The sequence below is a fragment of the Cyprinodon variegatus genome, unplaced genomic scaffold (assembly GCF_000732505.1).
Source record: "Cyprinodon variegatus isolate N-32 unplaced genomic scaffold, C_variegatus-1.0 Scaffold202, whole genome shotgun sequence".
In the NCBI taxonomy this organism is placed as follows: Eukaryota; Metazoa; Chordata; class Actinopteri; order Cyprinodontiformes; family Cyprinodontidae; genus Cyprinodon; species Cyprinodon variegatus.
The window spans coordinates 308,774-331,291 of record NW_015150655.1 but is presented as its reverse complement, the minus strand read 5'-3'; the positions used below and the strand labels follow the sequence as shown (position 1 = coordinate 331,291).

General features: G+C 39.3%; 1 protein-coding gene across 11 annotated transcripts in view; it reads left to right on the top strand.

Moving 5' to 3' along the window:
• Positions 1-22,518, top strand: part of celf4 (CUGBP, Elav-like family member 4) — a 137,702-nt gene that overhangs the window by 106,112 nt on the left and 9,072 nt on the right. Inside the window, exons 4-13 of one of the 11 annotated variants that reach the window (XM_015379883.1) lie at positions 8,358-8,483; positions 9,211-9,290; positions 9,671-9,823; positions 13,512-13,650; positions 16,193-16,345; positions 16,678-16,788; positions 18,840-18,905; positions 19,282-19,362; positions 20,445-20,588; positions 21,965-22,166. In XM_015379883.1, coding sequence (XP_015235369.1) covers positions 8,358-8,483; positions 9,211-9,290; positions 9,671-9,823; positions 13,512-13,650; positions 16,193-16,345; positions 16,678-16,788; positions 18,840-18,905; positions 19,282-19,362; positions 20,445-20,588; positions 21,965-22,092 — 1,181 coding nt within the window. In that variant the 3' untranslated portion in view covers positions 22,093-22,166. Of the gene's footprint in view, positions 1-8,354; positions 8,484-9,210; positions 9,291-9,670; positions 9,824-13,511; positions 13,651-16,192; positions 16,346-16,677; positions 16,789-18,839; positions 18,906-19,281; positions 19,363-20,444; positions 20,589-21,964; positions 22,167-22,518 lie in introns of all 11 variants that reach the window. The other 10 variants (XM_015379890.1, XM_015379888.1, XM_015379880.1 and 7 more) reach the window with 10 other exon arrangements.

Below are 22,518 nucleotides of genomic sequence, written 5' to 3'. Positions count from 1 at the left end.
ATTTGTCCAGCAAAGGGCAGATTGAAAGAGAAGTCCTGCAGGAAAGATGTCATTGTAGTATATATATATATATATATATATATATATATACCGGTATATATATATATACCTTGTATATATATCTACAAGGTACTTTATTGAGATGGCTTAAAGGAATTTTTTTATGTCTAGACGGTTGGCGACCTGCTCTTGACATCAATCACAGGGCTGCACAAGATAAGGCTGAAGCCATCTTTTTGTCCAGAGCATTTCAGACCTTCAAGTGGTTAATATAATTGGCAACAAAGTGATTTTCTATCCACAAGTAAGAGGGAGAGAAATAGCATTGGAACATGGAAGCAGCTAAAGGTTGATGAGCAGCAGAAGCCTAGGGAGAGAGAGGTGTTACCCTGTAAAGAAAATAACCTTTAAAGAAAGGAAGAGAGGCCGTGCAACATCCTCTTCTATTTAGTCTGCCGGCTGTCAGGGAGGGCGGGGGAGGGGGGGTGATTGATGGAGCGGGAGAAAAGTGAAGCAAGCAGCGAGCGGGAGGAAACAAAGAGCCAGCAGCGGAAGACATGCACACGCGTCTGTACGGGAGGTCTATCTGTTTCTTTACGGATGTCCTTCCCTCACGTCTCTCATCTGTTCTCCACGCTGCAAAGTTTCAAAGCTAAGCGCTGCTCCACAAGGGCATAACGTTTCACTGAGTGGAGAGAACAAGGAAAAAGAGTACCTGGCAGAACTGCTCGCACGTACTGAACATTTTCTCATTGTGTGACAGAATCATGGAAATCCTCTACATTTAAGGTGAAAGGCCAAGGAAACCTACTGTACAGCATGATTGTGAACTAGAAGGAATTTATGGTTTTATATAAATATAAGTAAGTCTGGCATGTTCTTTTATTCCTCTTATACCTCAAGATGAGATAGTGTGAGATGAGACAGATTGGATTAATCATAGAAAATTAAAAACAAGTCAACATAAATGATGATAAATATTTAATTATTAGTAGCATTAGTACTAGTACCAGTAGTACTAAGTTAGTTCTTTGAAAATTCGGACCCTCTGAGTGCCTAATAGGTGATTTCAATTTGACTTTAAACATCTGTTTTATTTATTTATTCATTTATTTGTTAAAAAGGAGAAACTAGAAATTAAACATACCATTTGTTTCCCTGTACATGATTCTAAGTTTTAGATCATTTGCTTTTGGAGTCCCTGGACAGCCCAAGACAAGAAAAGAGATCTTACAATCAGTTAATAATTTAAATTGAGCATTTTGTAGTTCATGTTCATCTTTTGGTTTCTCAGGTTTGTCATGTGCTGCCCCAGTTCTCGCATTTCCAGATTTGTGTTCCTTCTTCACCTTAAAATCTGGTCGAATCCTGTCAAAAAATGTTCAGAAAAACAAAATATTGAGTATAATTGGTACTACTAAGATATATGGAATACATTTATTCCAATTGGTTGTTGCAGTTGGGCAAACGGCAAGCACATTGTAATCATTTTAACTTAAAAAAAATATCATCATCTGAAATTTTAGAGTCTAAAGAATGAATGAAAATTAATTCGACTTTTCCATCATCTCCACTTGGCCTGATCCACCCTTATAATTTCAGATTTTTCTACTTTTTCAGAACAGGTAGTGCATTTTTTATTTTTATTTTTTTACTTATCTCTTATTTTATGTAATGATAATATTGAATAGGAATGTGAAAACCCGGTACAGAGCGTCATTCAGAGAAGGAACAGTCTTATGGATGTGTAAATCTATGAAGAATAAAGTGAGCACTAGAGACTGGCAGGTTCATTGCCACATAACAGAATGAAAAGCTTTGTTTGCATTGAGCCACATAAAGTTGACATAAGGATTTCTGCTTAAATAGGTTTTTGTTTACTGTCCTATCCAAAAGGATGCTCAGGGAATTATGTTTTCCCTCAATGTCCTAAACACAGGCTGAATTTTACTCAAACTGGAGCTTAATACAACCAGAGTCACACTCTGTATAGGTCTTACCTTCATCAAAAATGTATATTGAGAAAAACAGTCCCCATCACATCTAAAACCCACATCCTCCTTTTCATAAAAAGCTGTCCTGCATTTGCATATTCTAATCATGCATTTGAACCAGTTAATGAACCAGATGATGCAGCTTCATTCAATCCCCCAAAATAATAATGTTGATTCAAAATTCATAACCAAGGTTTAAAAATGAATAATTTCACATACAAGCTGTTGTTAATGAGGTTGCAACATGACTACAACCCTGGCTTTATTCAGACTAAATATTTGAGCACTTCCTTTAAGAACTGGTATAGGGTGTTATCGTTTCCTGACACTGGCACAGTTTTTAAACATGTAAAGCTCATCAGTCGGGCTGAGGTCAAGGCTACAGGGGTGTGTTTGCATTCTTATCAGGTTGTAAAAACTCAGTTGTGTTCAGACTTTAACCTTCTAAAGTAAACCACTGAGTAGATGCTTCAAATATTAAAGTCTTAAGGCTGATTTATACTCACAAACAAGGTTGTCTGTTTGTGTGTGTGTCGCAGTGAATGCAAATGTGCCACCGCCCCTGCCGCAGATAGGAGGCACCTGATTGGTCAAATCTACATCCGCTTTACAGTATGCATATTTCCTGTTTGGTACCTTACCAGCTTGTTTTGTTTGACCGCCATTGCGGAAAACAACTCGTGAAGTTGGACAAGCAAGAAGAGCGAGATGCGCGATAATGATGGGACCCTTTTTCCACCTGGATCCCCGCTCTTTTTCGCCCTCCGTTGTTGGACAAACTTGCCCCCACTTCCTCAGCTCCTCGGCCGTATCTAGACTCAAAGCTAGTTCCTGATTGTCCCTCTTGCGTTGAGGCGTAGAATAACATAGCGCAGACCACGCTTCAATATTGGGGATAAAACAAAAATATCTGCGACACACTGCTGCGGGGAGTATAACCAGCCCTTGACCCAGAATAGATCAGTCTATTAACAAACTGAACAGGTTCAATGTCAAATGCCCACAGAGAAAAAACGAACACCTATTTAGAAGAAGTTTTATGGTGAGAATAAACAAATTTGGTTACATTAACAAGAGGACTACTTAGAGGAGTCTATGTGAGGTTATGAGGACCAAACAGTGAAAACAGGTTGGTAGCTTCATGCTGAGAATATGTTTCTCTACCAGTTATATCAAAGAATGGCATAAAGGTGTGTGAAATAATGAAGATAAAGAACAACCTCTAAATTGTTCAACCGTGCCACATATTAACAGCTATGTGATTAAAATGCTGTAGCTCGACCATGATCTCAAATGAATATCCAAACTAATTTTTGGAACATATTAAGTTTCAGGAATGGCTCCGACCTCAATAAAAAAAATAATAACGATTAAAGCAGTGGTCTCAAACTTCAGTCCTCTAGGGCCAATGTCCTGCATCTTTGAGATGTGTTTCTGCTTCAACACTCCTGACTCAAATATTAGCTCATCAGCAGAGCTCCCCAGAGCTTGACTGCATCCAAGTGAGGCAGTTAAGCCATTAGATTCAGGTGTGAAGGACGAGGGACACATCTTCAAGTTGAAGGACACTGACCTTCAAGGATAGGAGTTTGAGACCACTGCTGTAAAGCAAGAAAACCAGCCAGTTAAAAATAGCTGAAAACACTCTGATTGGAGAAAAGATCAAACATTTGGCCAGAATTATCCCTGAAGCTGGATGGCTGATATCAAATATTAATTGTGATGTAGAAAAAATCTGCAGGTTTGTGGGTTATCGAAGAACTGGAGAGAATTGCTGGAACGCTTTTTATAGTGTCTAATAGCTGCAGAACCTTTATCGGACACAACTGAAGAATCCATCAGAACTAATATAAATTAATATGAAATAAGGCAAAGGAACCAGAAGGTTTATGTAATATTTGTGCTTTTTTTATGTTTTAATTTAGTTGGAAAAATTAGATGATGCAATGAAAGTTGTTTTTTGAAGGTAAGATGTTACATATCTAAACTGGGAAATAAAGCTACTGTAAATTGGGAAAAAGCACAGAGTTTGTGATTAAAAGGAACCTTGAGGCTGACGGTTATCTGATTAAAAAGGTATTTCTGGTATACACACTAAAAAAGGAAACCTTTTTCTGTATGGTAGTAAAACTTTGTTTTAACCCATTCAGTCTCAGTATAGCAAGAGGATGCATTGACTAGCATGTGATTATATGTTTTAATCAATGAGATTACATCAATTTCAACATGTCCCTCAATCTTTCCAAAAAGCGGAGGAGTCGGACCTTTCAAGATATGTGTGCCCGTCTGCGTTGGCGTGTGCTCTACAACTCTGATGTGCAGAGAATTCTTGTAAACACTCATCCCACCAGCCCCCCCACCCGGTGCAAGGCCAGAGCGCAGATTAGTCTTGTTGACTCGGCAAGGACACCCTGTTAAGCACAGACAGAGGGGGAAACGGACCCTCAGCGCAACGCGCGCCCAAGCACGCTCACATCACAGACGCCCACAGAGATCCACATCTGCACGCGCGTTCATTTTCACACTGTGTTTACAGGCAATTACTCTGAGGCTCATTAATTTCCAAACATATACATCCATTCCCACAAAACCTGAGAGTTTATGGAATGTAAGAAAAGGAAACAGCCGCACATTTCAACACACCTGCTTCAGCTGGCCGCTTTTTTCCTTTAAACTCAGTGACTCGAATACACAATCCCAAAACGGCATCCATAAAACCCAAGAATGATTGATTCAACCTGTACAAGATTACAGGTGCATCTCGATAACTTTAAATGTTATTAAAATAATTAATTGCTGAGTTCAAAATATTATTTCATCATCATCTCCTTTGAAAAAAAAAATATGTACAGTGATGTTTTTCAAACTGCTGTTTGAAATGTTGATGATTACAGCTGATTTTGACACTAAATAAAAAAAAAAGACTTTTAACTGATAAGTACGCCAATCTTATGTAGAGTTAATGCATTTGTTCCTTTTGCATGATAACCTAATTGTATTGAGGGGATCCGCTGGTGCTGCTGAAGTCTTGAGGAATTCAACGGTACAGTAATGAATCTGGTCTCTTATCTCCTTTTTGAAAATACTTAATAGGCCATATGGTCAACCACACTGCTGCCCAGTTTTGCACAGTGATACTATAGTTTTTAAAGCAGGTGTTGGTACTTTTGGGAGGGTGAGCAGGTGTCATGGTCTGATGACATATTAAATGAACTTCTAAATTAAGCTTATGAGCAGGAAGAAGCATGAAGCTGAGCTGACTGAACTTGAAAAATCCCAGTTGGCAAACACCAGTAGAAGACACAGCCCATAACTGACAGTGGAAAGACAGCTTTAGCAGCTTGGATTATGTGCTTCTCCACTCTTCCTCCAGAGTCTGGCTCCTTGATTTCCAGATCTTCTCACTCTTCTGACATCGTCTATGGTAGCTGGCTAGTCTAACATAAAGAAAGTGGCAGTCAAACCCATGTCTGGAAAGTTTTTTGAAGCTACCACTCCAGCTGCCTTCCACACAATGTGGATCTTCCCTAACATTCACAATCATTTAGGCTTGCTCTTGTATTTTAATCAGAGATTTTCCTTCTGCTGCATTTTTAAATTATAATCTACCAGCAGCCAATATCTGTAAGTATTCTTTTGTGGCTTACTTATTGGAAGCATAATTAACTGAAGTGCTGAACAACTATCAGATCAGCAGTCAACTTGATTTTGAATACAAGTATTGAAAGTCATATTTTGTTGTTTACTTAATCTCATATTCTGAGAACCTGATCTTCTGGAAGGTTGTTGGCCATAACCTTCCAAACACAGTACTTTATGGTAATGCATTTATATGACTTTCTAAAACTGTTTTTTTCCTTTTCCTTACATTAAATTTTCTGTTAATATGCTTTGATAAAGAACTGTGAACGGTCAGGTTCTTAAGAAATGACCAGAGGGTGTCATATCTGTCTTCCCCATTTTTATATAGGCCATAAATTAACCCATTTCTTTGATGAAGGCTTTTTTTTTTTCTTTTGGATTAGCTGTTGGTTATTATCATTACAGTTAACAGAACAAAGTGTTTGAAATATCTCACTTAATCTTGGATTAAGGTGTTGAAAATCTGCTCTCAGTGCTCAAACAATAGCTTATATTTTTTTGATCGGCAATTAAATTGATGGCAGCAAACTTGTGATTTCTGCACAAAGTAAGATACGGCAGAGCTGAACTTAGACTGCAGCTAGATTTGAGCCCTGAGGACAGGAACACCAACGCATCTGTCTTTTTTCCTGCCTGACACCTACGACAGGTGCAATTCCTTATCTACAGGAAGTAGGATCCTCTGATTCGAAGAAAAAAAATGTCAAATGCGTGTGACAGGTTCGGACCAAAGATGTCTTATTTTAGTTTCTTTCTCCTTTTGTTAAAGGTTCCATATAACCTCTGATAATATTTTTCCCTGCATGTTGCAGACAGAAAATTATCCCTCAAATCATAAAGTTTAATAAACACCATCTAAACTTGGGAAATAACCTCTTTTTTCCCTTCTTTAAAAATTTCTGTTGTCATTGTTTTATTTATCTCATACATTGCAAAAAAATTGAAAAACTACCAGGATCCCAACACCTTTCAAAGTAAAAAAGTGTTTTTTTTTAATGACCTACAACATTAAAGCACGGCCATCAGTGAACAGAGGGAAGCTTTGCACAGCCTGTTTATGCTGTGGCATTATTACCAGTCCAGATGGTACAAAGCAAGGTGCTGTAGATGAAGTCCAGAACTAATTGAATAAATGCAGTATTTATTAACTCTGATTAGGTCTATCATACCAGCCTTTTTAGACATAGTGTTGCTGAATGGAAGTGAATTTTTAGCAAATAATGTTTTTTTTTTTCTTTATGCTTCAAGGGATTAGACACTCTGCTAAAAAGTGTTGCCAAGAAAGAAAAAAAACAGCTGCAAGTTACCAGCAGATTTCCTTTTAAAACGCATTGGGGCACAACACATTTAGAGTACTTTCATTGCTCATTTGTTAACTACTATAAGAGTGTGGCACAAGCACTTCAAAAAGTAAAATGGTAGCATCAGCACCAGTACAATGCAAAGTCTCCATCCCACTTGTGCATTTCTAACCTGAGTTTGGAGCAATATAGCACTGAAAAACAGCTAAACTTAAAGAAGGAAAGAATGCATTTAAAGCTGACTTTGGATAACATTAACATGCTTAGAGTTGCAGGTTGCATTAATAGACATTACATTAATAATGGTGGAGCCATTGCATCAATGCAGGCTGGGTATCTGCACAAATATCCAACTCATGAAACCACTTCAAGTGAATAAAATATTTTCAATATAAAAAATGCTGTATCTGTTCATTAGTGAAAAACAAAAGATTTTTGATACATTCTGGATAAAATATTGCTCTGAGCAAGCCCTTTCTAAGGTCAGTCTTAGCCTGCCAATCGAACATGATTGTAGTTCCTCTATTATTGTATTGAAAGGTTTTGCAGCATTTACAATTTAGAGATGCCAAATATGCTCAACTGCTAAAGAACATACATATTTATATGACATTCAGCTGTCTATGTGGACGCACTGTATATACTCCATGCACCTTCTCCTACTGTTGGCCCCTTCTTCTTCTTTTTGACTATTCAACCGATTTAACAAGTAAATTTCTCCACTGTGTGATCAATAAAGTCAATGAATTGACTCATTAATAACTTTACTTTACTCATGAAATGCTATACAGACACTCTGCCTGTGTCGGTGAAGAGTTAGTCACTTCAGGATGCTCCAACTGATGACAGCTCAACCCACTTTATGACTGTTTCAGCAAATAACTATTTAACAACTTGGGAACATGCAATAACTATGTAAAGGGGGGGGTTCACCCCTAAGTGGTCAAACAATTATCAAATATGAAAAAGATTGACAAACTCAGACATTAATGTCAAGTTCTGTTCTGATGCATTATAGTGCTGTGAATTTTAAACAGTTTATCCCAATACACAAGCACTACTCTGATTAGAGATTAAACGTAAGTGATACACATTGATCTAACAGCGTTTAGTGTTTCACAAAAAGTATGTGATTATATCATATTCAGATCCACAAAGAATAAGTTTATAGAAGGCAAAAATAAGATTTAAAGTATGACCATGGTGGAAGGACTACTTTATCTTCGATGCTGCAGTGGTTTAAAGATTATGTTTTGTATTTACTGCATCTTTTATTGCATTTCCTCTGGTATCAAAGCCGGTCCATTCTAGGCTCATAGATAAACCTCTCTTTGATTCTTTTTGAATGTATTCCTAGAGCTTTCCTCTAAAGGCACATCTGATCCTCTGATCATGACCTTCTTTCCCTTCTTTTTAGAAGACAGAAAGCTCTTTGTGGGCATGCTTAACAAGCAGCAGTCAGAAGATGACGTGCGACGCCTCTTTGAGTCCTTCGGTAGCATTGAGGAGTGCACCATCCTCAGAGGTCCTGATGGGAACAGCAAAGGTAGAGTTTTTTTGCTGCGCAACGACGCTTTCAGAGGAGAGAGAATCTGAGATGATTTGGTGTCTTTGCATGACTTTTATTTTCTTACTACGTTTCTTTTTCTACTTCTCTGACACCTGGTTTGTTGTTTTTCTTCAAAACCAAAAAAAGAGATGTCATATAAACAATTGTTTAAACCACATATTGTAACTGAGCATAACACAGATGAGCCCATTAACTTTAAGATTGGGATAAAAAAGGAAAACGTCCTTGTGAACCATCAGGTTTCACATTATGTTATTAAAAAAAAGCAATCGTTTTAAAATGCTGTCAGAGTACTCAGCACGTTCAGTGGATAAAGTTCAGCTCTGGGTTCAGCAGCCAATCAATGAGGTCCGTTAATAACTAAGCTTGATGATTACAGTGTGCTTGATCATTCTGTTTCCTGCATAAAGCTCCATTAACAAGGCTTCATCAGCTAGCTTACTCAGCCGGGTTTGTTCAATAATTACTGTGAACGGGATCATTCAGATTCATCAGTGACACTTGTCAGTACAAGGTAGCATTGGAACCCTGTTGATGGTGCCAAAGTGGCTTTTCCTTAGCTTATCGAGCCTCCAGTTGGAACGTCACTGGTGAATGGTCAGAAACTTTACTCCTAATGTTTCTTTTGTGTGTGACTAGAAATATTGTAACGTTCATTTTTTCACCCTAGTTTTCACATATCTCCAATCTCCAATTCCCGCAGGTTGTGCGTTTGTAAAATACTCGTCTCATGCTGAAGCTCAGGCAGCCATTGGTGCACTTCACGGCAGCCAGACAATGCCTGTGAGTATCCTCTAACTGTGTATGGTGAGATGGTGAGAGAGAGAGAGAGAGAGAGAGAGAGAGAGAGAGAGAGAGAGAGGGGTAGAAAGGGAGAGAGGGAGGTAAGTCTCCCAGACAAATGAGTCAAATATCGTTTGATTGCCTTCTTAAAGTTAAGTTAGACTTAATTATTCCCAAGGAGGAGATTTGTCCTTTGGATGTAACTCACCCCAAATGTTTCAGAGGAGTGAGCACTAACTGTAGCTCTTAGGCCATTGCCTTGGCATGAATCATGAAAGCACATGTGTAGTGGTGTGGGTGTGTCAATTCAAATACAAGCTTATGTCCCATGTCAATGGAACCACTCTAAAATTTCCTGCTGGGTATGTGTGTGTGTGTGGGTGGGTGCACAGGGTGCCTCGTCCAGTCTGGTGGTAAAGTTCGCTGACACGGATAAGGAGCGCACCATCCGCCGCATGCAGCAGATGGCCGGTCAGATGGGCATCTTCAACCCCATGGCCCTGCAGTTTGGAGCCTACGGAGCATACGCTCAGGCAAGAGTCACATATATAGATATTTCTATGCACTCTTTTCTTCAAGAGTTATTTATCCAATAAATCGTGGAGATTAAATAGTGTGATAAAACTCAACTCGTAAATAGGCTGTTTCCCTTTCCACCGTTTCACATTTTATCACATTACAACCACAATCTGGAATGTACTTGATTTGGATTTAGACTACTACACTGCAAAAATGGTCTAGAAATAAGTAAAAATGTCTTAAATCAAGTATATTTACCCTTCATTTTAGTAGGTAAATGGGATGATTTGCCAATGGAATGAGTATTTTTACTCTTAAAATAAGATTATTAGATAATATGCACTTGAAATAAGACAATGCAGTTGCTTTTTCTTATTTTAAATGTAAATTGTCTTGTTCCATTGGCAAAGTATCTCAATTACCTCCTCAATACAAGAACAAATGCACTTAGTTTAAGAAAAAATGACTTATTTAGATTACCATTTTTTGCAGTGTAGAAAGCAGTGCATATCTTTAAAAGTGGAAGGAAAAACATACATGGCTGTGATTCTAGTGATTTTATAAAGTAAAAAACAATGTTTTAGGTGCATTTATATTGACCTGAGTCAATATTAAACAATTTTTGCACATTCTGTCTTTCAAGAAAAGCTTTAGAATATTCAGATTGGATGGAAAGTTTCTCACTTATGTTCTTGGATTTTGAAGTTTTACCAGAAATTAACTGTGATCTAAACCAGTTCATCGGGATTAAAGTTACATGTCTAGAGTTTTTCATACAAAACAATATTCATTTCAAAGTCAAGTTTCTGCTCTGTGTGGGTCTCTTGCCAGCTTTATTGCTTCTGTTAAATAAAAGACACACAGGCCAGTAAACTAGCATATTTCTACATGTTTCTGGTGTCTCCTTTGTTGTTTCAGGTAAACTGTAAAGGGGATGTCTGGTAGCTTTTTGAGAGAAATTGCCTTGTTCTTGCAACTCTTTCAAAATGTCCAGATTTGTGGAAGATCAACTAGTAGTCCTATTATCAAAATTATCCACATGTGGACAGCCATGTGTTAGAACGATTGATGTTTTGCCATTCTTCTTTTATTTTTAGATTAAACTCAATTCAGTAAAAAAAAAAAAAAAAAACGTAGTTATTGATCTAAAATGGAAATTAAATGTTGTGATACCATAGGGACTTCTTCAAACAGTTGTTCCAGAAGCTGAAGGCTGTACACAGGATGGTTCTTCTGTAGCGGTCTGTCTTACAACAAATCTGAAGAAGCTGCAGACTGAAGACACTTTTTGAATGATAGTCTGACATAGAAGATTCTCAGGATTTGTTCTTAATAGTCTTCATTTTCTGAAGAATTCTCCTTTGTGAAATAATATCCAGAGATTCTTGAGGAGTTCCCAGAACAAAGCCGGCCTTCTTTATCAGATTGTTGAACTTTTATAAGTCAATTACTCTGATGCTGCTACCTCAACAAATGATGGCACTAGAGATCACTCGCCACAACAAACTTAAGGAAGATATGCAGCATGTTGCTGAAACCACTGAAGGACCTGAGCTTCCTCACAGCAATCTGCTTTTGTCCTTTTTGTAGATAACTTGTGTTTCCAGTCTATTTATCCAAGTGAACTCAGACGTATTTATATACCTCCACCACCTCCACTTCTTATCCCATTATGGCAATAGGGTTGAACCATTCTAGTTTCTCTTAAAATCTAGTCTTCTCCATTGTTTTATTCACATTCAGAGTGTGATGATTGTTTCTACACCATGCACACATCACACAAAGCTGTCTATCAGTCCATCACTCCGTCTTCTAGTGGAAGTCTGAGGTGTACAAAGTAAATAGGATGGTGAGAGTACTTTCCCCTGTGGTGCTCCTGTGCTGCTGACTATTTGATTAGACACTTGACCCTTAAGTCTCACAAACTGGTCTGTTTGTCAGGTAGTGTTTGATCCAGTTGATTGTTGAGACCTTCATCTGAATCTTCTGGGGGTTCCGACAGAGCATTTATGTGAATCATGGGATGAATTATGTCGAATGCACTGGAGAAATCAAAGAACATTATCCTAACAGTTATGTCTGCTGTGTCTAAATGACACTGGGTTTGTTGAAGCATCTTCAACCCCACCTCCCCTACGGTGAGCAAACTGACTGTTGTCCTGACAGTTGCTTGTTTGTTTTTTATCTCCACCTACCCATCAATCCAAATCCAATGCCGCCTCAACTGACTCTTTTTTTTGTTGTTGATAGAGATCAGAGGCTCTACTTCCATCACTGCCAAATGAGGGAACTAAACTGGAATTGCTCTTCACTATATCTCTGAGGCTAGGTCCAGCCACCCGATGGAGCAAGCTCATTTTGGCCACTTCTACCCATAATCTCAATTTTTCAGTCATGATCCATATCTCATTACCATAGGTGAGGGTCAGAATGTAGATAGACTAGTAAATCAAGAGCTTTGCATTTTGCCTCAGCATTTTTTTTTTTTTACCACAGCAAGAAGCAGAACCCACATTACTGATGTGGCTTTGTCTGCTATAAAAAGGCAAAATCATTACAGTAATCATTAGTCTGTCCATATTCCAGTCTATCCTACAATCCTTTATCAAAAAAACACAACAATAGTGTAATGTAGTTAAACTCCTTTGCTCTTAAGCAGTAACTGATCTAGAACCCGGGGGGAGGGGGGGAATCCAACATTTTATGACCAAAGAGCTTGGAGGAGAGTCATCCTGGCTGCTTCACATTCAGCTGCATACTACTGCATGTTGGGGCCTAAAAAAGCCAACAGATCTACATTATCTGCGAAAAGCAAAGATGAGACTCTGATTTCCTCTTCTCGACTATAAATTGAGATTGTGTCCACGTATAACAGAAAAAGGATTGGCATACACAGCAGCCCTAAAGAGTCCAACATGCACTGGGAGCAGGTGTGGATGATACCAGTCATGAGATATTTTTGTTTTTGCAGCCTTGCTCCTAACTTACCTGTCCTGAAGGATGATTAGAGTTCCCAGTTTGTGTGGGACATTGTCCCTCTGTCCAACTAATTGACTCCATTATTTAACTGGGTTGAATATACAAATACACAAAGATGCAACAATGGTGTACGTCATGACCACCATGACATTCTTAAAACAGAACTGGTAAAGGATTTTAATACAAAATGTGATGGAAATTACGTTTAAACATTTAGTAATGTGATGTAATGTGGAATATGTTTTATTTCCATTTTGGTTGCACTGAATATTATTTACTGCTATTCTGACAAAGGCCTGAATGGAAATGTAAGTCACACTTCTGACTATTTATATTTCTAACATTTGCTCCTATAAAGTCTATCTTTGGTACTAACTTGATAAAATGTGAAAAAGTTTAAGGGCTATGTATAGTTTTGAAAGGAACTGTAAATATCAAATAATGTCAGAGGAGGAAATGTGGGACATGTCAGATTTTCACGTTAGTCTTAAAACACAGACACATGGTTTGGGGAATAGATATTCTGTAAGAATCAATACCTGCTTTCTACCTAATAGCCTCTTTTTCTTGTCTCTGCGCTGTACCTCATTTCACTTTATAGCCCTACTTCTTCCTTTTATCTGTCTTTCTCATCTCAGTGACCTCACAGACAGCAGCATTCCTTTTATTACTCTCTGCTCTGCTTTCTAATCCCATCTCCTCTTCCACCTCCTCCACCCGCAGGTGCAGCAGCAGGCAGCATTGATGGCGTCTGTAGGACAGGGGGGCTACCTCAGTCCAATGGCAGCCTTTGCAGCAGCCCAGATGCAGCACATGGCTACCATCAATGGCCTCCCCGGAGCACCGCTGACCCCTACGTCAGGTAATAGTGGTGAGGATCAAAGGTTAGGACCCCAGGGAACAGCTACCATGAAGGTAGCATTCATGCTGACAATATTGACCATTTCCTGAGGCAGAAAAAAAGTGTTCAAAATCCAGATTTTTCTAGACTCTAGCAAAACACATAGCAAGATTAGGCTGCAGCATCAGTTGCAGGTTTCACTTGAAGAAAAGTAATAGATTAGGGGAATTTTTTATTCAATGGTAACCGCATACAGTATAGGCAAAAACAACTTAGCATTGCTATAAAAGAGAATTGATTGTCATTGAGAAACAGGATGTTATATTGTCATTTATTAGGAGATATAACCCCAGGTCATGCAAAAACAACTATCTGCATGTTTTTTAGCTAGAACTGGTAATCAGAATGGGAAATATCTTTGTATTCTTATCAAACTGCCTTATCAGATTCAGCGAACATTCTTAACTTCAGTAAATGATCGTAATTAATTGGATGATCATAATTGATAATCGAAAAACCTGATGCACTCCACCTGTGCGTAAATAAGGGTGTTCCCGAGAAACATATATTTGCACCATCACTGCCCCAATAATTCTAGATACAGTGGGGGAAATAAGTATTTGACCCCTTGCTGATTTTGCAGGTTTGCCCACTTAAAAAGAATGTAATGATCTATAATTTTAATCATATGTACATTCTAACAGTGAGAGACAGAATCCCAAAGAAAATTCCAGAAAATCACATCATATGAATTTATTAAAATTTATAACCATCTGATGATGAAAAACAAGTATTTGACCCTCTGGAGAAACAGCCTGTTAATATTTTGTAGAAAAGCCATTATTGGCCAGCGCAGATGTCAAACGGTTTTTATAGTTTGTGACAAGGTTTGTGCACATTTCGGCAGGGATGTTGGCCCACTCCTCCCCGTCGACAGCCTCCAAATCATTCAGGTTCCGAGGTTATCGCCTGGCAACTCGAATTTTAAGCTCCGTCCAAAGATTTTCAATTGGATTCAGGTCTGGAGACTGGCTAGGCCACTCCAGAACCTTGATGTGCTTCTTCTTCAGCCACTCATTTGTTGCTTTGGCGGTGTGCTTAGGGTCGTTGTCGTGCTGAAACACCCACCCTCGACCCATCTTCAGCTCTCTCACTGAGGGAAGGAGATGTTGGACCACAATTCCACGATACATGGTCCCGTCCATCCTCCCCTCAATACGATGGAGTTGTCCCATCCTCTTGGCTGAAAAGCACCCCCAAAGCATGATGTTGCCATCACCATGCTTGACGGTGGGGATGGTGTTCTTTGGGTTTTACTCGGTGTTCTTTGCCCTCCAAACACAACAAGTTGAGTTGAGGCCAAAAAGTTCTATTTTGGTCTCATCTGACCACATCACCTTCTTCCAGGCCTCTTCTGAGTCGTTCAGGTGGTGAATGGCGAACTTCATGCGGGCCTGTACATGTTTCTTCTTGAGCAGGGGGACCTTGCGTGCGCTGCAGGATTTCAATCCATGACGGCGTAGTGTGTTACCAACCGTTTCTTTTGTAACTGTGGCCCCAGCTGCCTTCAGTTGATCCATCAGTTCCCCCCTTGTGGTTTTGGGATGATCATCACCATTCGCATGATCAGGGACACTGTAAGGCTACGAGTTCCTACCATTGTTCGTTCACAGAAATGGCACCGAAGACAAAGATGAGAGACCACCAGTTTGGAGGTTGAGGTTCTACTGACTGTAGCCTTATAAAATGGACAATCTCTAGAACAAATACAGTCATTTTGTGAAAAACTAGGTTTGGATAACAGCTGACTAATTGCCCTTATAAAATTTCATCATACAGGAGAATAATAATAGTACAAAAGTGGTGAATGCAAAATTTTTTCCTAAATCATTCCTAAGAACATTTTAAGAACAATATTGTTTGTACGAATGTTTTTTTTTTCATGAGGCCTATTGTTTCTGTTGAGAAAGTTATTTGGAACTGATATAAAAACAATCTCCTGCAAACATTGTCATTTCAGTGTTCTCAAGTCTCCATAGAAACAATTTTTTTTAGGCTTGTTGGACATTTTAATCAGATAGGTATTTTAATGTAGAAAATTGTTGCTGCAAATGAAAATAACTTTGAACCATTTCCTTTTAACTTTTATTATTCACTTTATTTCACATGTAAAGAAATTCCTAAAAACGTTAATTTACAATTTACAAGAAATAGAAAGACTCAAATCCACCATCTTTGATTTCAAATGCATACAGTGGATACTTAGAATTACATGTGATTCTAGGTATCCACTGTAAGCATGGCTGGTTTGATGTCAACAGTTTTCACTTCTCTGCAGGATCATCTCAGCCATTCAGGTCTAATGGTTGTTGTGTAACCCTGAGGGTCATACAGGGCCAAGAAATCAGCCCTGACATTTAGTGTCTTCACCGGTCCACTGGACCAGCCCCTCTGACATTTACGAGAGTCACTCGGTGGCTGGTCAAAACAAACCCTTTCCATCTTTTATCGTGGGCAGAGAAAAAAAACAACACAATGTTTGTCAATGTTTTTGTGATTGCAGGTGGCAGCACTCCCCCGGGCATTAGTGCCCCCACAGTGACCAGCATCCCCTCACCCATCAGCGTCAATGGATTTACCGGCATGCCACCGCCCCAGGCCAATGGGCAGCCACCAGCAGAAGCTGTCTTTACCAATGGGATCCACCATTATCCTGGTAAATTTAATCATTTTTGGAAGAAGTCATTGAAAAAGTAAAAATGTTGAAAGCTCAACTGTTTGGTTTTAGTTTAGACTATGTATTCCAAGACAGCAAAGCTTTCTACATACCATTGAATTTAAAGTGTACACCGTGCCAGTTTGCATATGTTACTATCCCCAAAACATGTTGGTAAGGTTAAAGTAAAGCTCTGTGAACGTGGCGTGGGGGTGAGCATCTCTGACTGTGTGAGTATGGGCTTGTGTCGTGAGCCGTGGCTAGTGCTTTTGTGAGGAGGTGGAAGAAGAAAAACTCAGCTTTTTTTTTTCTTTGCACTCTTGTCTCCGCAGTGTTGCAAGAGGTGGTTTTTAGGGAGGACTCAGAGAAAAACGGCTTGGGCGTGGCTCCGAGGAGTTGTTTTGGGGTTCAGGGTGGCTGCTTCCTCTCTTCTCTCTCAGAAGGTAGAGCTCCCCTCCCCCATCCCCCTCCAACCCACCCCCACACACCTTAACACTCATTTCCCAAACGGTCTGAAAGATTTGAATCCTTACTATTTCGTAGATGTTATTGAATTTGTAGATGAAACTCTGTGAGGTATTCTAAGGCCTGAATGTGTAGGAAAGAGGAAGAGGAACCCAACAGAAATATATTTGGCATGATAAATTTGACCACTCTGTATAAAACACATGAACTACAAATCCTCTTTTGGTGAACACTTCCCAGTCTAACAACAAAAAAAAATCCGTGCAGTGCCTTACAACACTATTTTTCAACTTCATAAATACTGCTATTTCGTTAGGGCATCAGAGCTTTGCTAGAGAAGATAAGTGAACAAAAAGCATAATTTAGCTGTCAGATATTATGTATTAAAATTAGGTTTGGGTTGTAAAACAAGCTTAAGCTTTAAGCAGAGCAGCATTTCACCCATTTTCTAAAATATGTAAATCACAATTCATCTAGACAGACAGGCTGGGTAAGGACAGCGTTTATCTGAGAAGCAGCCCACAGGTAGTCTTGGTACCTATTGAGGAGCTGCTGAGATCCATAGGGCAATGTTTATAAAGAAGGGTAGTAAATAAAAGGTCTTTATTGAGATAAGTTTTCTTGAGTTTGCCAATAGGCACATAGAGGACACAGCAAACTTATTGAAGCAGCTGGTCTGATCATAGGAGCCACAAATGAGACTTCTTGATCTATATGCAAAATACCAGATATGGAGAAAAAGCAACAGTTGACTTTATCCTGAATGCACTACCCAAATGGTGAAAGATGGAAGTCGCTGCATTATGCAGTGGGTTGCTTTTCTTCAGCTGGGGTAGGGCTGATTGTCAGAGACAGATGGAGTTAAACACAGGGCAATCTGTTAGACGTTACAAAAGATCTGAGTTCGGGGCAGAGGTTCACCATCCACAAGAACAACAACCCTTAGTTCATATTGAGGACATTAAATCCAAATCATTGGCCACATTTTTTTTTTTTTTTTAAGCATGCACCACTTTGATGGTCTCTTTCACAAAGTTTGTGGTGGTAAAATGACTAAATGTGTAACGGGTACTTCTGCAAGGCACTGTATAAGGACCCAAGAAATTATCCTTCAAATGTGCAACCACATAAAAATTTAAATAGCTTATGTTTTAAAAGTTTTTAAAAGTAGAACATTACAGTGCAGCACCTTAATATTTGATGGGATTGGAAAGGCAAAAGTGGGATCTCGGCCTTTCAGAAACCCCTGACCTGAGATTAACCTTTGCCTAGTGGCCCCGAGCAAAATATGTTTCACAGGTTGAGAAAGAAGGCCACAATATGATTTCACACTCTGTAACTTTTATAGAGCTCTATTTTTTCCCTTACCTCTCCTCTTTCCTTCAGGCCATCTGTGACTGTTTTAGTGTTGCCGTCGGTTCTCAGTGTGTTCGATATTTCTTGGCTGTTTGCAGTGATATTGGGTTTATCGGTGTGTGTCTCTGTGTGTGTCCTCTCAGTGCTGTACTCTATGCATGCATTAGATGTGGAGACAGATAGGTACAAAGCGCAGGAAAGGAATTTGATGTATAAGGGCGACTCATAGGAACAGATATGTCCACTGATGCGCATTTAGCTCTGTTTGTATAAGGAAAACTGGGTTTGCATGATTGGTATTAGTGGTACTTTGGTTCTTTTAATTTGGTGAAAATGGTACTCTTGTCTTGTCTTGTTTTGTTTTTTTGTCTCTTCTTCCTGCAAAGTTTTATCTATTTTTCAGATTATAAAGCTAGTTTGTAAAGCTTTAGGGGCAAGATAAGTGAAAAGTTTTGGACAAACTGAAGCAAAAGTGAGCTGTCTCTAACCTCTCTGTCTGCTCTTCTCCTTCTTTCCCCTTGTTATCGTTTCGTCCTCTCTTTCTCCGTGCCCTCTCTTTCATCTACATTCTCCATCCGTTTCTCTGCCTCACCTCTCCCCCCCTGCACACACCTCCGCCCGACATCCTCCTCTCTCTCTGTTCCCTCCTTTCCTCTCCTTTTCCCTGCTGAAGCAGCTCAGAGTCCCACCGCAGCCGATCCTCTCCAGCAGGCTTACACTGGAGTCCAGCAGTATGCAGGTCTGTCTGTCATTCTGACCGCAGAGCTGATCCGTGTGTCTGTCTGTGTGCATGGATGGATGCTAGTTTGTGTCTCATACCACAAAAAGTGGGAAGAAAGAAAGAAAAAACAAAATCAGGTGGAGAGCAAAGATAAGCACTCCTGTCTTTAAATTAGAATTTTGATCATGTAACATTCAATCTAACTGGATCAGTTTATTCTCTCCAAGGCAGTGTTTGTGCAACACGTAGACTCCATTGTGTATGCTATCTGATCGATTGCTTGCTGTGCTCCTGCATATATCACATTGTTTGTATGTATTCAAGTGTGCGCTGTAGTCATGACTGTTATCTGATCCGCGGCGTGCATGTGTGTGTTTCTGTGTGTGGGTCTCAGCAGCCTACCCCGCCGCATACGGTCAGATCAGCCAGGCCTTCCCCCACCCTCCGCCCATCATTCCACAGCAGCAAAGAGAAGGTAACACAGTCACACACAAACACTATTGCACACATTTTATTTAGCTTTGTCCTTCTCTTGAGTTTTCAGACTGCTTTTATGGAATACTTTATGTTTTCGAGTGTTTTCAGCAGCTATTTGACAAAACAACACAGTAGTATTTTTGTTTGAATCAACAACCTGAGTCTAAAGGCTCAGTTTGGAGTTTTTTTTTATGCTTTATGGCAAATCGTTTTTTGAAAGATGAAAGGTCTTTAAAACTGAATTTTAAATCAAAGCAAATGAATGAGAAAGAGCATCTAAAACTTTGCTGTAAACCTGCTTATTTAAACTTAATGACCTCAAGGAGGAAAAGGCTCATATCTGGAACATTACTGCCCTCTTGTGGATAAGATTAAAACACCTTTCAATCCACTACCATCAAGGATTCTACGCTTTTAGCAGCTTTTAGTGGTCATTAAAAGAAGGAAAAAGTAAATATAAAAATAAACAAAACACCACCATTTTTGTGAGCCCTAAAAATGCTTTTTAAATTATTGTCAGTTGACTAGAGAATACAGAGATTAACGAATTTTATAAAATAAAAGCCAGTAGTGTCACTAAATTAAGTCTGGATTTTTTTATTAATCACAATCAAAGAATCAGTGCTAGCTCATTGAACGTTAAATGTGTTTTTTTTTTTCATAAATCTGATACGAAGCAGAGGATGATTGAAGTGGGGAAGCATTATGCCTATTGTTAGGTATGGAGAAGAAGGCTGTGAGCTCTTTTTCTCCATTGCAATGTTAGAGTTATTGGTTTTAGGAAATATTAAAATAAAGCAAAATAAGGCAAAATAGAAGAACCCATCATTTGATACAGCATCTTTTAATGGTTATCACTGAAAAACTCGTTGGACCTGAATCCTAAAGGAAATGTGTGCTGAGCTGAAGCAGTAAGAGCAAAAGGTGTTTTTTTTTTCTTATGAGTGGATATTTTCCTATTTTAGCTCTGCTTTTAACTTTACTCCTTTCTCACCTTTCTCTCCTTCTCCTCTTCCCTGCCCTTCAACCGTCTCTCCATCTCTTTCTTTTTTGTGTGTTTCTGTCACTGTTTTCATGCAGGACCAGAGGGTTGCAACCTGTTCATCTACCACCTCCCTCAGGAGTTTGGGGATGGAGAGCTGATGCAGATGTTCCTGCCTTTCGGTAATGTCATCTCCTCCAAAGTGTTTGTGGATCGGGCGACAAACCAAAGTAAATGCTTTGGTGGGTAAAAATGAACAGAATCAATGGTTACTGTTTTCTGATTTTTCTTTTTACTGAATGTGTGTCCATTTTTTTTTATTTAAAACCATACAAAACATATTTTGTTCAGTCTATTCTTACTGTTGCTTTAGTGTAAAGCTTAAACATTTTTATTTTTGCATTTAGATACCTCTTTATATTTTTTTTACATCTAATACGAATGTGGGCTCTCGCACTCTATGGAAGCTCTGCTAGAAACATTCCATTATACAGAATTATTGTCTCAATTTATCACTGACACTAAAGTCAAGTTTAAAATGAATGGTGGGGAATGTTTGATGGTTGGTCCATATGTTGCAACCAATTAACAAATTAGCTCTTACCCATTAATTTTACACCACATGCATGAGCTTAGAAGAATCCCTTAAAGCTTCATAGACTGTGCATGATAGAAAACCATTATGAGCTGACATTTCTATTCTATGTTACTTTGCCTTATTTCTGTCACCAATGACCATGAAGTCCTGCATAGCTTTTTCAGGGATTTTGTAGACCAACATAAATAAGTAAATAAAATGAAATACTTTTTTTTTTTTTATTGTTCACAAATTAAAATCTGTACTAAACTACCTTGAATCCATAATAAATGGTAAATGGGCTTATATAGCACCTTTTGCAAGTCAGGGGACTGATGGTGGCACGCTACACTGTAGCCACAGCTGCCCTGGGGCACACTGATAGAAGTGGGCAGACGCCGCCGGGCTCTTAAAGAATGACTAAGCATGTATTGATCGGCTACGTGCCACAGGAGAAGATTTATATTGATATTATTAAGAGTTTCTGTTAACTTTTACTTTCTCCTAAATACTCTGTTATATCAATCACAGCTAACGGTTGTCCAGTTAAAACACTCTGACACCCAAGTATGGATCTCTAAACTTCCTCTGGCATTACCATAAACTATTTCTTTGCTTCCGTGAGTAATCTCCTCCTTGCCTGGCCTCTGTTGAGGTTTTATAGTTGCTCCATACTCTTTCCATTTCCAGATGATGGATTGAACAGTGCTGTGAGGTGTCCAAAGTCTGGGATGTGTTTTATAACCTAACCCTGTTTTAAACATCTCCACAGCTTTATACCTGACCTGCTGCGGCCCTTGGTTGTAATGTTGATGTCTGCTCGCTAATGTTCTCTAACAAACCTCTGAAGCCTTCACATAACCGCTGAATTAGTACAGGGATTACACTACATGCAGGGGGACTCTATTTGATGGTGACTTCTGAGGACAATATATTGCAGTAGATTTATAATGGTATCACAGTACAGAGGCCTAATCTTCTCTTGCATCTTTATCTAACAACTCCTTCCCCTGTCTCTTCCTTATGCAACCCCCCACACAGGTTTTGTCAGCTTTGACAACCCAGGTAGTGCCCAAGCTGCCATCCAATCCATGAACGGCTTCCAGATTGGCATGAAGAGACTGAAGGTCCAGCTGAAGAGGCCAAAGGACGCCAACCGCCCGTACTAGCCCTCCTCCCCTGCCCCAACTGGCCAACGCCATCGTGGCCGACGGGGGCAGGCGCTGTCAACAGGAGAAGACAGGTCAGGTGACACTCGAGCCCGATAACTGATTACCTGAACCAAAGCGTCCACAAGTGCTGCAATATTACACTGGCAAATGCTCCGACGGTGGGCCCATTTATGATACCGCCTGATGTGTTTTCCATAACCTTTTATGGAAGCCATAAAACACTCGCAGACACCTAATAACAGCCTGATCATCTGTAAAATGCTTGTAAAGATTAGTGAAGTCTTACTCCTTTGCCGACAGTTTAAGAATATATTTGGTAAGGTTATGCTAATGAAGCTCACATGGGACCAGGCAGGGAGAAAATGGTTTGGAACAAAGAAAGTATTTAAATAAAAGCCTTTTGATGGTTTAGAATATCTAGAA